Source organism: Dendrobates tinctorius, unplaced genomic scaffold (assembly GCF_039654945.1).
Source record: "Dendrobates tinctorius isolate UK_male_01 unplaced genomic scaffold, ASM3965494v1 ptg000183l, whole genome shotgun sequence".
NCBI classification, from domain to species: domain Eukaryota; kingdom Metazoa; phylum Chordata; class Amphibia; order Anura; family Dendrobatidae; genus Dendrobates; species Dendrobates tinctorius.
In genome coordinates this window covers 6,720,499-6,738,422 of record NW_027361850.1, presented here as the reverse complement: position 1 = coordinate 6,738,422, position 17,924 = coordinate 6,720,499, and the positions used below count along the sequence as shown (strand labels likewise).

The window sequence follows — 17,924 nt, the reverse complement described above, 5'->3', positions numbered from 1 at the left end:
TTGCGGTTCTGCTTTGCTCTTGCTCCACAATCCTGCAGTTCTGCTCTTGCGCCGCAATCCTGAGATTCTGCTCTTGCTCCACAATCCTGTGGTTCTGCTCTTGCTCTGCAATCCTGCGGTTCTGCTCTTGCTCCACAATCCTGCGGTCCTGCTGTGCTTCCGTTCTGCATCCTGTGGGTCTTTATCCCTCCTATCTGAACTGTTTCTTAACAGTTCCTGTCCCTCCTGTCTGAACTGGCTCCTTCGTGTTCCCACATGCTATTCATACCTGTCTGTGTACCTGTCTTTCCAGAATCAGTTTCATAACCTCCAGTCTGAACAGGTTCCTACCTGTCCCCATATACCCTCCAGTCTGAACAGGCCCCTACCTGTTTCCATATACCTGCCTGTGTTCCTGTCCCTACCGAGTCAGTACCTGTCCCGCCTGCCCTGCCAGAGTACCAGCCATGCACGCCTGTCCTGCCAGTTTCTCAGCCGTGCCCGCCTGTCCTGCCAGTGTCTCAGCCGTGCAAGCCTGCTGGTGTCTCAGCCGTGCCCGCCTGATACCCAGTCGAGCCTGTTGCCCACTCCTGTCCTAGTGTTCCGTCCCCCAGTGGGATCAGCAGCCACAGCCAGGCACCACCCTGGAGTGGTACCTGCCGCACAAACCTGACCTCACCATCAGAGTCTCCAGTGAACACTAAGGTAGCTGCTTAGTCACGCCCCTTCCAGGGTAGTCTGGTTTGTGGCACATTGGGGCCACACCATCCACGCTCGCGCCATCCTGTCCGGGTGCGAGCGTAACAGTGTAAAAGAAATTAAAAATAAATAAATCAAAAATAACAGTTATAAAATAAATTAAAAATGCCACTGTCAATCCAAATTGCTCTTACTATCCCCGTCCCCGGAAAAAAACATGTGTCCAATAAATAAAATTAATTGTTCCATCATGGGGAACAACTTTCTAAATATATTTGAGTTGTCCTGTGTGGTCATAAAAAAGCACATTAAAAAAGGGAAAAACAGACACTTATTTCCCTTATTTTTCCATCTATATTACCCAATATCAGCCAAAAAATGAGATTATGACAGTGACATAAAAATGAAGCCCAATGCACTGCAAAATAAACCACAAAAATTAATTTAATATCTGAATGATAAAATGTGTTATGGCTCTTTAAAACACATGTGGAGAAAACAAGATGAAAATGTTCTGGTCATGAACTGGTTAATAATATATTTTACCTAATGCTATTTGATAATAAATCAACATTAACACTAAAATTTTTTAATCCTTTTAAATATATAAATGAGATAACTTACCCATCCATACCTCCCCAAACTGCCCGGCGCCTAGTTTTTTCACCAATTGTAGTGAACTGCGTGAAATTTCCCATTCATCGCCCCACCAGGGCTTTTGTGGCCGTTGAGTTTGACATGGTGCCTTCAGTAACGTGCACAATCCATCCAAGGTACCTAAATCAAATACTTATAAAATTACTCTATACACCAGCATATGCACGGAATGGTCTGTGAATTCTTGGGCAGATATTAAAACCACTACTTTGTATATTAAAAAAGAAATTTAAAACTATGGAAGTTCTATTGTTGCAACAAAAGTGAGAATCATATAATAGATATAGTATAGCAATGTGTTTCTTTCAATCTGCATTCCCTCCGCTGGGTTTCGTAAATGAACAATTTTACGCCATATTTGCTGACTAAGCAAGTTCTTTTTGGCTTGATGAAAGAGATGTTTTGGGTTTTCCGAGCTAGTTATGTATATCAGTGTTGCCAACTTGATTTTTATTTTTTCCTGGACAGCTTGTCCATAAAACATGGCAGCACAATTTTTGAGGGCACATTGGAAAACCATAAGAAATCATTAATAATCATAAGTAATATGTATATTGTGACAAAGTCACTGGCAAAGTACTGGAGTGGAGATATGCATCACTGTGGTTGTTAGCGTCATTGATATGAACCTAGCAAAACACTCCAGCACACTAAGTGCTGAAAAGTGTTAATTGTCCATGTTTAGTGCTAGGTTGATTGAACAGCTGTAGAATTGGAGGAGTCCAAAGGATTAATACCCAGCCTTCTGGATCATTCAGTGTTAGTGAGTCTGGAGGTGCAAGCTCCAGAGCTGTGTTTTCATGATAAGGAAAGCTGAATTTTGCTGTTTGTCCCTGAGCCGCAGATCCCAGCAGCAACTGTGCCATACATTATGTTTTCGTTTTCCCATTAGGCTGGAAAGGCTGTGTTTTTCTTTTTGCTAATGTTGTACTGGTTTATGCGGTACCTTTAATAAACCAGTAGAAGATTTAAAGAGACAGCACTCCTGTGTCTACCTCTATGTGCAGCCAAGTGAGCCAATCTACCAGAAATGAACATATGGGTAACATTTTTTTACCAGAATAATGTTGCACAAGTTCTTGAAGTGTCTTAAAAGTTATTCGAGGAGATATATAGAATCCTCCATTGTCCATGTTACGAATTTTGTAATGTTTCACCACCTCTCCATGATTCTGATCCAGGTCGCGAACAGATAAAGAGTATGAGCCTGTAAAAAGCAATATTTGAGATTCATTCATAGCCAGAAAGGATGAAGCTTTTCAATGGAAAAAGTGATACAGTAAAGATAGCTTTGTGCTGTTCAGCCAATAGATATAAAGAAAATGAGAGTGCTCAGTGGTTTGATAACATTTCTCAGCCATTAAGGACTCTCACAATAAATAAAAACATAAAAATTAATTTGGAGAATAAAGATCCAATTCATATTACTTGCCTATTTTCATTGCAAAACTATACCTTTATTTGTCTCACTCTCTCGGATAAGGAAAGAACCTTGCTGGTTTCCTGGTGCTAAGAGTTGACGCTCTGCATCTTTCCGACCTAAATCTTTGAAGAACCAACTAAAGAGAACATGTTGAGATGAGTTTATAAGAAAAATATTTTATACAACAAAAAGAGGCTACATTCAAAATGTAATATGCTAACTTTTGACCAATATGCAAATAAAGTCCGTGGAGCCTCATTTAAGAGTCTCAAACACGGGACTAGCCAGATTTTCATCAAGGGAAGGACCCAGCCAAGGGGTGGCTCCTTTCGGAAACCACCATTACCACCATATTAAGTGGCCCTTTAAGTCAATATCCAGCTCTTTACGAGTTTACAGATACGACAATTGAAATACCAAGGCCAGGTATCCATCCACAGACAGCTGTTTCGGGGTGTTGCCCTTCATCAGTGTGGAGGTAGGATTCTGGCTAGGTGGGAGCAATGCCTAGTAGACCAACATTGTGCAAAACAATCACTAACCTCAGGGAGACCAGTCAAAGAAAACACTGCGGCAGCCGGCAAAGGCGCTCAATCAGTGAAATCCTAGGTGCAATGCTCCCTGGGAAATACAAATATGTAAATAAAGTCCATGGAGCCTCATTTAAGAGTCTCAAATACGGGACTTTTGATCAATGCATACATTGATTAGTTTTACAATGTGCTGAGTGTGTTTGTTCCTATTGAAATTTTATTTAAATACTAGCTGAAGAGCCCGGCACTGCCCGGGCATAGTAACTAACTACGGTTAGTTATAACAAATTATAATGATTATATCTATATATATATAAAGCTGAGTGTAGAGCCCCACCCATTCCGCATAGCCACATTCGCTATAATATCCCACATCGTCCCGTCAGCTAGAGCCACCGGACTACTACCCCTAATATCCCACATCGTCCCGTCAGCCAGTGCCACCGGACTACTACCCCTAATATCCCAAATCATCCCGTCAGCCTGGGGTCAGAACCAGAGCACTGAGTGGAATGGCCCTAACTTCCATATCGGAGATCCCTTTAAGAGAGGCCTGGGGTCAGTACCAAAGCGCAGAGTGGATTTGCCCTCACTACCGCACCGGAGATCCCTTTAAGAGGGGCCTGGAGTCAAAACCAGAGTGCTTAGTGGAATTGCCCTAACTAACTTCCATACAAATGATCCCTTTAAGAGACCCTGGGGTCAGAATGACAGAGCTGAGTGGAACGGTCCTAACTTCCATACCGGGGATGTCTTTAAGAGAGGCCTGGGGTCAGACCCAGAGCGCTTAGTGGAATTGCCCTAACTTCCATACCAATGATACATTTAAGAGACCCTGGGGTCAGAACCACAGCGCTGAGTGGAAGAGTTCTAACTTCCATACCTGGGATCCCTTTAAGAGTTTAAGAGATGCCTGGGGTCAAACCAAAGTGTTGGATGGATTTGCCCTAACTTCCAAACCGGAGATCCCTTTAAGAGGGAATATGTGCCTATGGGATGGAGGATGCGTGATGGGGATATGGGCATTTCTGTCATGTGCTCTCTGCTCCTTTCTGGGGGGCAGACAATGGCTGGGAGCTTATGTTCCCGAGGATGCTAGATTTCTCCCACCCGGTCACTGTCTGCTGAGGTGTTGTTGTGGAGTGAGAAAACTGTTGTTCATAGCAACCAATCACAGCTCAGCTTCTTTTAAACAGCTCTGGTGAAATGAAACATGCTTCTTGATTGGTTGGTGACACACACACACGCACACACACACGCATTCAATTTTATATATATAGATTTCTCATTGTGTACACGGAATTTTGGACAATGTTCTATTTGATATTAAGCTTCCGTTTTCATCTCATATAAAGACTGGTTTACATCTTGTGCCATTTGAACCCTTTACATATGTTTTGTAATTTTCCCCTATGTATTTGCATTTGACATGAATTAACAAGAATGGAAACTGAGTCACACGCTTTTCCTCTCTGTATTGTTAAACCACAAAAATGTTTATTTCGGAAAAAAAAATCTATAGTAGTTAATATTTCCGGTTGGAGATGTATCAAGATAATTACTGAACATGAGATATCTTGTGTAATGTAAAATATTTACCAACACAAATGTCCCTATCTCTAGAATCTGAAAGTCTTTGCACTTGTACTTTAGGGGTTTGCTCACACTTGCGTATAAATCGACCGAGAGTAATCCAATTTTGGCATCTGATTTTTATGGATAATAATAATAATTTTATTTCTATAGCGCCAACGTATTCCGCAGCACTTTACATTAGAGAGGGGACTTGTACAGACAATAGACATTACAGCATAACAATAAACACAGATCAAAGTAGATACCAAGAGGAATGAGGGCCCTTCTCACAAGCTTACAATCTATGAGATAAAAAGGGAGACATGAAAGGTGAATGGTAACAATTGCTTTCATTGTTCGGACCAGCCATAGTGTTCGAAACGGGTGTTCATGTAATTCTGCATGAACTAGTTGACAGCCAAAGTATGTAACAATACAGACACAGAGGGCTATTAAATGCATAAAGCGAGTGAGAACATAATACGAGGTACCTGATTATGGTAAGAAAATTTTGAATGGGCCAACATGGATAGGTAGGCTATGTGCACACGTTGCGGATTCTGCTGTGTTTCCGCAGTGTTTTTGGCCCTGCGGAAACGCAGCAGTTCCGCAGACATGGTACAGTACCATGGTAGCCTATGGCATTTCAAATCCGCTGTGCTCACGCTGCATTTTTTTCCACGCAGTTTTGCCGCGGTTTACAAACCGCAGCATGTCAATTTTTTGTGCGGATTTCGCAGCAGTTTCACACCTTTAACATAGTAGAGGTGTGAAACCACAGGGCAAAACCGCAGGCTAATCCGCACAAAAACCGCAGCATGTGCACATAGCCTTAAGGTACTGTCACACTTAGCGATGTTCCAGCGATCCCGACCAGCGATATGACGCGGTCAGGATCGCTGGTACATCGCTAAGTGGTCGCTAGTGAGCTGCCGCACAGGCAGATCTCACCAGCGACATTACAGGGGTCGGGGGTCGCTACTTACCTGTCAGACGAGGCGATCCTGACGTCCTCACGCCCGCGTCCACGCGTCGCTCGTCGTCACAGCAGGAAGCGCAGCAGGAAGCTGACGACGAAAAACGGTTCAGGACGTTATCGCGCAATCAGCGATAACCAGCGGGGGAGCAGTCGGAGGTAAGTATCACACATAGCGATATCGCTAGCAATATCGCTATAACGTCACAAAAACCAGTGTGTGACAGGCCCTTTAGGGTAATTAGTTGATGCAGTAGGCTAGTCTGAACAAATGCATTTTTAGGGCATGCTTAAAACTGTGGGGATTGGGGATTAATCATATTATCCTGGGTAGTGCATTCCAAAGAATTGGCGCACCATATGAAAAGTCTTGGAGACGGGAGTGGGAGTGGGATTATTGAGGATGCTAACCTCAGGTCATTTGCAGAACGGAGGGCATGGGTGGAATGGTAGGCTGAGATAAGGGAGGAGATTTAGGGTGGTGCTGAGCCATGGAGTGTCTTGTGAGTGAGGGTAATAAGTTTGTACTGGATTCTGGAGTGGCTGGGTAGCCAGTGTAATGACTGGCACAAGGTAGAGGCATCGGTATAATGATTGGTGAGGAATATGATCCTGGCTGCAACATTCAAAACAGATTGGAGAGGGGAGAATTTGGTAAGAGGGAAACCGATTAGTAGAGAGTTACAATAGTCCAGTCAAGAATGAATAAGAGAAACAGTAAGAGTTTTTGCAGAGTTGAAAGAAAGAAAAGGTCGAATTCTAGAGATGTTTTTGAGATGGAGCTAAAAAGAGAGAGCCAGTGATCGGATGTGGGGGGTGAATGAAAGCTTGGAATCAAGTATGACCCCAAGACAGCGGGCATGTTGCTGGGGAGTAATGGTGGAACCACACACAGGGATGGCAATGTCGGGCAAAGGTAGGTTAGTAGAGGGAGGAAACATGAGGAGATCCTTTTTTGACAGGTTCAGTTTCAGATAGAGGGATGACATGATGTTGGAGACAGCGGTAAGACAATCACTGGTGTTTTCTAAAAAGGCAGGGGTTATATCAGAAGAAGTGTATAATTAGGTGTCATCATCATAGAGATGGTACTGGAAACCAAATCTACTGATTGTTTGTCCAATAGGGGCGGCATACTAAGAGAAGAGGAGGGGACAGGACTGATCCTTGAGGAACCCCAACAGTAAGGGGAAGATGAGAGGAGGAACCATCAAAAGATACAGTGAAGGCGCGGTCAGAGAGATAGGAGAAGAACCAGGAGAGAACAGTGTCCTTGAGGCTGATGGAGCAGAGCATAGTGAGGAGAAGCTGATGATCCACAGTGTCGAATGCTGCAGAGAGATCCAAGAGAATTAGCATGGAGTAGTGACCATTAGATTTAGTAGTTAGTAGATCATTAGAGACTTTAGTGAGGGCAGTTTCAGTAGAGTGTAAAGAGTGGAAACCAGATTGAAGAGGGTCGAGAACAGAGATATCTGAGAGATAGCGCATAAGATGGGTGTGGACCAGGCGTTCCAGGAGTTTAGAGATGAAGGGAAGATTAGAGACAGGTCTATAGTTAGCGGCACAGTTTTGGGAGAGGGATGGTTTTTTAAGTAATGGATGTATGATGGCATGCTTAAATGAGGAGGAAAAGATACCGGAAGAGAGAGAGAGGTTGAATATTTTTGTTAGGTGAGGGAGGACAGCAAGGGAAAGGGACTGGAGGAGATGTGATGGAATGGGGTCACTGATGCAAGCGGTAGGGCGAGAAGATGTAAGGAGCCTGATTACTTCTTCTTCTGTGACTGGTTCGAAATCAGAGAGTGAGCTAGATGCAGTGGGGGAGGGATGACAATGCATGGTATGAGGGGATTAGGAGATAATTTCCTGTCGGATGTGGTCAATTTTTTCTTTGAAATAATTGGCCAAATCGTCAGTGCGGAGATCTGTGGTTGGGGCCTGCACTTTTGGGTTGAGTAGGGAATGAAAAGTGTCAAAGAGACGTTTTGGGTTATTGGATAGTGAGGTGATGAGGGTGTTGAAATAGGTTTGTTTGGAGAGGTGAAGGGCAGAGTTGTATGTTTTAAGCATAAACTTGTAATGGATGAAATCTTCGGGTAGATTCGATTTTCTCCACAGACGTTCGGTGCACCTGGAGCACCGCTGCAGGAAACGTGTTTGCAGCGTGTGCCACAGTTGTCGCCATCTGTGTCGTATTGTTCTATGTATAGGAGGTGCAATTTCATCCAGGGCACTTTCGTTGTAATCCGAAAAGTTTGATTTTGGCGCGCACGGCGCACCGTCAAAAGTGCGCAGCGCAGGTCAAAGCGCAACTAGCGCACGGCCTGCGCACGATCTGCGCACCCTATGCTAAAGATAGGGTGCGCCGATCGCAGGCGCCGCTGTGCGCTAGGAGGCGGCGCTACAAGCAAGGGGCGGGCACGCCGGGCAGAGAGCCGTCTCGGGGGCGGAGCTACCCCCGGCCGTGCGTGCGCTTAAAAAGCGCTAATGTGAAACCACCCTAATAGTTGCTGAGTAAAAAAATGGATTGTACACGGACAGCACACTGATGACAAGTGAGAAAAAAATTGTCCCATTCTCCTGGATTATTTAAATGCATGTGTGAGCGAACCCTCAAGTTTAGGTTTACTAGCCTTATAAATAAATATAGATAAGGCCAACTTTAGATTGAGTCAAACAATATAACAATAGCCATTCCCGTAACTTGAAGCTTGTGGACTATAATGCCAAGTCGGCAACGGGGCCCTTAAAAATTATGGGTCCATAATAGTATTGGTCTTCTTATTTAGACCAAAGAGAACATTTGAGCCCCTTAGACTATAGGGCCCAGGTAGGACTGCAACCCCTGCAACTGTGGCGTCCCTGAGGCTCAGTCGCCACAGAGGTACTGCACCTCCTCCTGAGGTGTGGTGCCCCACCATCCAGGTAAGTTGGAGGCTCCTGACCACGCTCCAACACTCGCACCCCACACAACAGAGTAGTTCATCAAAGCCACATTGCGGCTCCTTGCTTAGAGAGTAGCAGAGCACCTTTGGTGGTTCCCTGCTTGGAACACGAAACGTGCTGGGAAGCGGGTGGAGTTGAGAATACATAAAAGAGAGGAAAGGTTTAGAATTACAGGTCAGTCTGGGAGAGGAAGCCACTCAGAGAGGAGTGAGGAAAGGAGATCCCTGGAAGAGGGATGGAGGAAGGAGGTGCTGCAGCAGATCTCAGTGACCTGGGTCTGCTGGCACGGGAAAGGAAAGAAGGAGAAAGACATTGAACTGAAACCTGATCTTCCATAAGAGAGAGAGATTAGAACGGAACGAAGGAGTAAAAGGGAACAGAGAGGACGTGGGTTAGAAGAAGAACCCTGCCTAGAAGTTCTAAGCGCAAGGCCAGGGCCCGGTCCCGGAGGTTGTATCGACACTAATGGTTCTGCAGCAGACACCGGTAGAGTAGTGGGCTGTAAATGCACTACTCCCATCTAAGACTTGGGGGCACAACAGCAACTTGGATAGTGAGCCGGGACTCAGGAGTAGGGTGTCCCCGAAGCAGGCTACAGCTGTCTGCCGTACAAGTAGAGTTCTTGGGAACATCTGTCAGGAGGCACTCCAGTGTAACTCAGCACTGGGAGTACTTCACACTTAAAGGCGCTATAGAGGAGACGTTCAGAAAGGCACATGTTGGCGGAGTGTTGGAAGGGAGCATTCCATCTTGCATGGAGGTTGACTGAGTCTCTGACCCGGAGGACACGGCACGGAGGCAGGCACCTGTGTGTACTGATCGTTTTCTTACCTGTGTGTACTACAGACTGTGAGTAAAGCTTTGGAACTACAAGCCCTGGTGTCCTCCATTCATTCTTGCGCCAACGCATCCAGCCCCACTACATCTGGGTACCAGCTTCTACACCGCTTGTGACTCTCCTCTTCCCCTACATCTACACTGCCCTGGGGCTACAGCTCCACCTGTAGGGAGCTTCACCATCTTGGCTGCAACACACCACCAGCCCCAGAGGATCTGCATGCAGCGTCGGCCTAACATCTCACTTGCCGAACACCACAGGTGACGTCACGAACTCTTCATTCAAACCATTACATTCCTCTATTACTTGGGCGCCCAGGGCCACGGACCGGGTCCCCACTGCTGTGACACATCCCGCTGATACCGGCCCGGTACCGAGTACCCCACAGCCCTGGGAGAACGACCCAACTTGGCGTCACGAACAGGATGACGAGACCCGATGCCATCGGGTTCTGTGTGCCTAAGATTTATTGGACTTAAAACTTTTGAGAATATGCAGAAGACCCAATTTAATAGACTGTAAAATGAACATTAAAAATGGCCGCTGGCGCGGTGAAGAAGGGCGTGACGATATGGGAGGACCTAGGAAAAGACCACGAACAGTCTTGGGCCTCCCCTGCCTGAATTACTATGTGACAGCAACATGGCCCACCCCCCAAGGGGTTCGTATACTGGCTTGGTATGGAGGAGCTGGAAGAAGATGCCGCCCCAAGAAGGAGGAGTGGAGTCAGTGGCGGGAAAAGAGCCGAGGCAGGAAGAAGAACGCGAGAACGCCATGATGGAAGAAGAGGGAAGGAGGCCTGCAGAGCACGGGGAGGTGGATCTCCCCGGCGCCATGGCTGAAGGCTCAGACCCTGCTTCTAGGATGACCCGCCAGCAGCTGGAGGATGAAATTGCCCAGCTGACGCGCCGCCTGCAACTGAGGCAGGAAGCACTATGGACATTGAATTTGCAGCGCGCCCAGGAGGGGCCTACACCTGCGGTACCCGCGACACCGGTACCCGCCGCTGCTGCACCGGAGCTTCCCCAGGCAGATTCCGTGGAGTCTGCCGCCGCCATCACACCACCGGCAGCATCCGGAGCTCCCTCCCTGCCGCTACTACCGGAGGAGTTGTACACAGCACAGGGAGCTGAAGCGGAGGAAGAGAAGCCCCCGTCCGGACCTGACGCGGCCGCGCAGGTCCCTACAGAGACCCCCGCGGACCCGGAGTCGCCGTTAGCTCCACCGCCATCCCCGGTGTCCCACCGGGCAGCGCCCACCACCACTACGCCTGCACCGGAGCAGAGACCACACCGCCAGGAGGCTCCAGGTACGTCTGATGCCCCTACACCTGGGAAGGCCCTGGGGTGTACAGCGGTCGCAGCGGCTGACCAGGTCGTGCTAGATCTGGTCTGGGACTGGGATGCCTGTCCCCGGGGGGAAACACCGGAACCCCTGACGGTGGCGTCGTGGTACAAAACCAGCCTGGATCGGTCCCGGGAGGAACGGGAGGATGATGAGAACTGGGCTAGTTGTCAAGCTACCATCCGGCAACTGGCAGCTGAACACCGGGAGAGGGAGCAGCGCCGGCTAACGGTACTAGGTCCAGATTTGGACCGGAAGGAACAGGTCAGAGCCGGTCACTACGGTCCCAGAGATGCGGCAGGTTGGGGCCACGTCCTGAATGTGAATCATGAGAGGGGGTTCGGCTTTATCCATGACCCTAGCCGAATCTCCGATCTGTTTTTCAACTGGAAAGACATAGAACCTCATTTGAGAAAAGGACTCCCTGCCAGAAACCTGAGCCCGGGAGATCATGTGACCTTCACCAGACACGAAGGTCTGAGAGGCTGATATGCTATGAACATTAGGCGAGTCCCAGAGGATCTCATCAAGACCTACAGGCAGAGACCGCCCACTGCCCCCATGTTCCAAGCTGGAGCCGTACCAGTCCCACAGCCAAAGGTACGGAAAGCCGCACGTTTCACCCCACTGGAGGAAGAATACCTGAGGACTGCCAATGCATTTCTCTCATCTGGTAGGGGTTCCAGTCCAGAAACCCCAGGAGGGAACAACAACCACTAGTCAAGAAGTTTCTAAAAAAAAAAAAGAAAATAATAACTCTCGTTACCCAGGAGGGTTTATTTGCACCGTTGTGCCTTTTATTCTATTTTTGACCATCAAGGTTTAGTTTTGTTTGTTTTTCCAGTGTTGCCCAGATGTGTTGGCAGCCTTTCCATTTGAACTACAGAGATCATGAACGCTGAATGGTCCAGAACTGCTAGTGTAAATAGTTGCACCTCTTTAGGTGCCCTCTCTTGGTTTTACATGGACACTTTGTGAAGATAAGGTCTACCTCATCTGGAGTATGACTCCAATCAAAGGACACTGCAAGAGATCCCGTCTGGGAGCGGTGTCACTTACAAGAATTGTTGAAAGTTTTAATGTGAAGTATTTGATAATGATGTGTCTTATGAGAGTATTGGTAACTAGGAAATGGCTTTTATATAGAATTAGGAATGTTTTGGTAGAGAGATGAGAGATTTGACTAAAGAATAAAGAATTGAAAATGTAGGTGATGAACCAGGCACCACGGTTGTCACTCAGAGTTAAAAGAAAGTAGAAAATGTGCACTAAAGATGGAAAGAAATGTGTTGATGAAGAATACTGAAGTGATAGTGAGTAACAGACAATGGCACTTTGAATTACGTATTGTATTGAAAATTGCACTTTTGACTTAAGATTTTAGATAGTTAATTAAGAATTGTTTGCAACGTTAAAGAATGAGTGCCTCCCACATTGGGAACTTTAGTATAAGAAATGTTTGTTTAGCATTACAAAAATTTTGTATGTTCCTATGTTGTCAACGTTGTTTGCCTTGCAGCCCGGGAACGTGCTGTGTTTAGCGGGGGGGTATGTGGCACCCCTGAGGCTCAGTCATCATAGAGGTACAGCACCTCCTCCTGAGGTGTGGTGCCCCACCATCCAGGTAAGTTGGAGGCTCCTGACCACGCTCCAACACTCGTACCCCACACAACAGAGTAGATCAGCAAAGCCACATTGCAGCTCCTTGCTTAGAGAGTAGCAGAGCACCTTTGGTAGTTCCCTGCTTGGAACACGAAAAGTGCTGGGAGGCGGGTGGAGTTGAGAATACATAAAAGAGCGGAAATGTTTAGAAATACAGGTCAGTCTGGGAGAGGAAGCCAGAGAAGAGTGAGGAAAGGAGATCCCTGGAAGAGGGATGGAGGAAGGAGGTGCTGCAGCAGATCTCAGTGATCTGGGTCTGCTGGCATGGGAAAGGAAAGAAGGATAAAGACATTGAACTGAAACCTGATCTTCCATAAGAGAGAGAGATTAGAACGGAACGAAGGAGTAAAAGGGAACAGAGAGGACGTGGGTTAGAGGAAGAACCCTGCCTAGAAGTTAAAAGCGTAAGGCCGGGGCCCGGTCCCCGAGGTTGTATGGACACTAATGGTTCTGCAGCAGACACCGGTGGAGTAGTGGGCTGTAAATGCACTACTCCCATCTACGACTTGGGGGCACAACAGCAACTTGGATAGTGAGCCGGGACTCAGGAGTAGGGAGTCCCCGAAGCAGGCTACAGCTGTCTGCCGTACAAGTAGAGTTCTTGGGAATATCTGTCAGGAGGCACTCCAGTGTAACTCAGTACTGGAAGTACTTCACACTTAAAGGCGCTATAGAGGAGACATTCAGAAAGGCACATGTTGGCAGAGTGTTGCAAGGCAGCATTCCATCTTACCTGGAGGTTGACTGAGTCCCTGACCCGGAGGACACGGCACGGAGGCAGGTACCTGTGTGTACTACAGACTGTGAGTAAAGCTTTGGAACTACAAGCCCTGGTGTCCTCCATTCATTCTTGCGCCAACGCATCCAGCCCCGCTACATCTGGGTACCAGGTTCTACACCGCTTGTGCCTCTCCTCTTCCCCTACATCTACACTGCCCTGGGGCTACAGCTCCACCTGTGGGGAGCTTCACCATCTTGGCTGCAACACACCACCAACCCCAGAGGATCTGCATGCAGCGTCGGTCTAACTTCTCACTTGCCGAACACCATAGGTGGCGTCACGAACTATTCATTCACACCATTACATTCCCCCATTACTTGGGCACCCAGGGCCACGGACCGGGTCCCCGCTGCTGTGACACATCCCGCTGATACCGGCCCAGTACTGAGCACCCCACAGCCCTGGGAGGGCGACCCACAACCACTGTGGTCACTCTCCTGTCAATAACCATAGCACAAAATGCCTAACATCCACTTGGCTCCACTCATAGCCAAAAATAAAATTGTGAGTGGCGTCTTACTAACAGTGATAGAAATTGCTCACAGTAGTAGCAATATACATTGAATTAGAAACAATGCTATATATATATATATAATGTACACTCACTGGCCACTTTATTAGGTACACCATGCTAGTAACGGGTTGGACCCCCTTTTGCCTTCAGAACTGCCTCAATTCTTCGTGGCAGAGATTCAACAAGGTGCTGGAAGCATTCCTCAGAGATTTTGGACCATATTGACATGATGGCATCACACAGTTGGCGCAGATTTGTCGGCTGCACATCCCTGATGTGAATCTCCCGTTCCACCACATCCCAAAGATGCTCTATTGGATTGAGATCTGGTGACTGAGGAGGCCATTTCAGTACAGTGAACTCATTGTCATGTTCAAGAAACCAATCTGAAATGATTCGAGCTTTATGACATGGCGCATTATCCTGCTGAAAGTAGCCATCAGATGTTGGGTACATTGTGGTCATAAAGGGATGGACATGGTCAGCAACAATACTCAGGTAGGCTGTGGCGTTGCAACGATGCTCAATTGGTACCAAGGGGCCCAAAGAGTGCCAAGAAAAAATTCCCCACACCATGACACCACCACCACCAGCCTGAACCGTTGATACAAGGCAGGATGGATCCATGCTTTCATGTTGTTTACGCCAAATTCTGACCCTACCATCCGAATGTCGCAGCAGAAATCGAGACTCATCAGACCAGGCAACGTTTTTCCAATCTTCTACTGTCCAATTTCGATGAGCTTGTGCAAATTGTAGCCTCAGTTTCCTGTTCTTAGCTGAGAGGAGTGGTACCCAGTGTGGTCTTCTGCTGCTGTAGCCCATCTGCCTCAAAGTTCGACGCACTGTGCGTTCAGAGATGCTCTTCTGCCTACCTTGGTTGTAACGGGTGGCAATTTGAGTCACTGTTGCCTTTCTATCAGCTCGAACCAGTCTGCCCATTCTCCTCTGACCTCTGGCATCAACAAGGCATTTCCGGCCACAGAACTGCCGCTCACTGGATTTTTTTTCTTTTTCGGACCATTCTCTGTAAACCCTAGAGATGGTTGTGCGTGAAAATCCCAGTAGATCAGCAGTTTCTGAAATACTCAGACCAGCCCTTCTGGCACCAACAATCATGCCACGTTCAAAGGCACTCAAATCACCTTTCTTCCCCATACTGATGCTCGGTTTGAACTGCAGGAGATTGTCTTGACCATGTCTACATGCCTAAATGCACTGAGTTGCCGCCATGTGATTGGCTGATTAGAAATTAAGTCTTAACACACAGTTGGACAGGTGTACCTAATAAAGTGGCCAGTGAGTGTATATTGGGTGTATATACTTGTGTACAATAGATGAGATAATTCTATTCAAATCAAATTTGTATTAAATATTTAGGATCCAAGGGGTAATGTTCCTCCTTGTGGAGAGCAACACGAAGAGGCGGACATACCACAGGTGCAGCCGGTGCAACTACATCAGGGCTCGAAGGTGAGGGGGGCTTCTGGCCAGATTGACCTCTTGTGCGGACTGCAGGGAGCGATCCCTGCAGCTCCGTTGCTTACAGGAGAAAATGGCAGCGGAGCAGAGCTGCAGGGATCTGTCCTCTGCTTTCTGACTGGCGCTTTCTTCTTCCTGACACAGGCATACGTGGCTTGATGCTGCTGGGGAACATATGGAGAGGTGAATGGTGAGGTGTTTTTTTGTTAATTTTTAATCAATACACTGGGGAGAGGACACTCAGGAGTGGTGGGGAGAAGAATGATGGAGTGGTGGGTGAGAACAATTATGGCCTGGTGGGGGAGAACAATGATGAGGCTGGTGGAGAAGACACAGGTGTGGTGGGGGAGAATAATGATGGGGTGGTGGAGAGGACACTGAGGTGTGGTAGTGGAAAGGACACTAAGGTGTGGTAGGGAGAGGACAAAGGTGTGGTGGGAGAAAACAATGATGGGTGGTAGAGAGGACACTGAGGTGTGGTGGGGGAGAATAATGATGAGGCTTTTGGAGCAGACACAGGTGTGGTGGGGGAGAACAATGATGGGATGGTGTTGAGGACAATGAAGGGGGTGGGGGAGAAGAATGATGGGGTGGAGGAGAGGACAATGTGTGGGGTGGGAGAGAGGGCAATGAGGTGGGTGGGTTAGAAGAATGATAGGGTAGAGTAGAGGACAATGATGGATGTAGGGGAGTTGACAATGAAGGATGTGAGGGAGAGGATAATGAGGGGAGTGGGGAATTTGGATGGGAGTAACGACGCTTATAATGGAATTATGAACAGGGGGAGGAGGACATTACATATGGATGTAAAATGAATTGGGTCAAGGAGGAGGGTGCTAAGTCCCTGATAGCATACTCCCCCATTTTATAATTCATTATAACACTAACATGGACTTAAAATTTATTGGGGAGAGGATGGGGTAAGGTGCACAGGATACTTTATAATGATTTGAAAGGTGGGAGAAGACGATGTCAGGGACTTGTAATGAATTGGCAGGTGGTGGAGGATGCTCAGTACCTGATAATGTCTTCTCCCATCCCCAAATTCATGGATGGACACAGGACAGGGACTAAGGCTCTGTACATATATTCTGGATTTTCAAGAGAAAATTCTGCTGCATATCCTAATGTGATGGCAGGAAGAATGCTGGCTAAAATACATTTATTTTTTTCCACATTTTTGCCATGCTTTTGTTACGTATTTTCCCCCACTCATTAGCATGAGTGAAATACGCTGCAAGAATTGACATAATGCAAATTTTAATCTGCTGCAAATCTGCAAGGAAAAAAATAAGCAATACTTCAGGGATCTCATTCACTTTGCTTGTACTGTAAATCTTGCATATTTTCTGTGTGCACATAGCTTTACAGTTAGTTGGGGAGAGTCACAAACTGAAAAGTTTATGTTATTGGGTGGTGCAGATTATAGTTAATGGGAGACACTGTGCTGCTCCTCACTTTATATTTTGATTGATGCATTTTTACTAGTATGTTAATGGCAGGGAGCAGTGCGGGGAGACACATGTATGTATACAATGTATGTGACCTTGTTATTTTTAAGGCTGTGACAATCATCGTGACAAGTCGAGTCGTGGGTGGGAGATGATGACATGAAGGTCTGACTAGATGGAGAAGAAACAGCAGAAATTGACTCTAATCAGACGTCAGCGGTCGGTTACTGGATGTAAATATTATTCTGTATCTGCACTGTGCGACATGGAGTGATAATGTTATCTGTAGAATCCCTTAGTTCACATTTTCACATTTGTGTGAAATGTCCATGTGCTGCCAGATTTTTTTATCAAACGGCACGCGGGCTTGTAGAGTTTTATAGGTCCATTCACATATCCATGAAACTCACTCTAAAGGTACTGTCACACTTAGCGATGTACCAGCGATCCCGACCAGCGATATGACGCGGTCAGGATCGCTGGTACATCGCTAAGTGGTCGCTAGTGAGCTGCCACACAGGCAGATCTCACCAGCGACATCGCTGGGGACAGGGGTCGCTACTTACCTGTCACACCAGGCGATCCTGCGTCCTCCCGCCCGGCTCCACGCGTCGCTCGTCGTCTCAGCAGGAAGCTCCATAGGAAGCAGACGACAAGAAACAGTACAGGACGTTCTCGCGCGATCAGCGATAACCAGCGGGGGAGCGGGTCGTAGGTAAGTATCAGACACAGCGATATCGCTACTAATATCGCTATAACGTCACTAGTTATAGCGATATTGCTAGCGATATCTCTTAGTGTGACATGCCCTTAAGAATGAGATCCAGGAGGGTCAGAGAATGTCCTGTTCTGATCCGATTTTGAGGATCAGAATAGGATCAATGCGTCTGTAAAAGCTCACAGCACACCGACACTGCACAGAGATACAGGAATGTAACCTTATTATGTATAACACAGTCACTTAGTATATAGGGTACTCGCTTATTATGTATAGAACAGTCTCTTAGTATATAGTGTACTTACTTATTATGTATTGCACAGTCCCTTAGTATATAGTGTAC

General features: G+C 47.0%; 1 protein-coding gene across 1 annotated transcript in view; it reads right to left on the bottom strand.

Annotated features, from left to right (window-relative positions):
• LCK (LCK proto-oncogene, Src family tyrosine kinase) overlaps positions 1-17,924 on the bottom strand; it is a 175,044-nt gene that overhangs the window by 27,784 nt on the left and 129,336 nt on the right. Inside the window, exons 6-8 of the mRNA XM_073551982.1 lie at positions 2,791-2,894; positions 2,393-2,542; positions 1,303-1,455 (exon numbers count right to left, since the gene is read on the bottom strand). Coding sequence (XP_073408083.1) covers positions 1,303-1,455; positions 2,393-2,542; positions 2,791-2,894 — 407 coding nt within the window. The remainder of the gene's footprint in view (positions 1-1,302; positions 1,456-2,392; positions 2,543-2,790; positions 2,895-17,924) is intronic.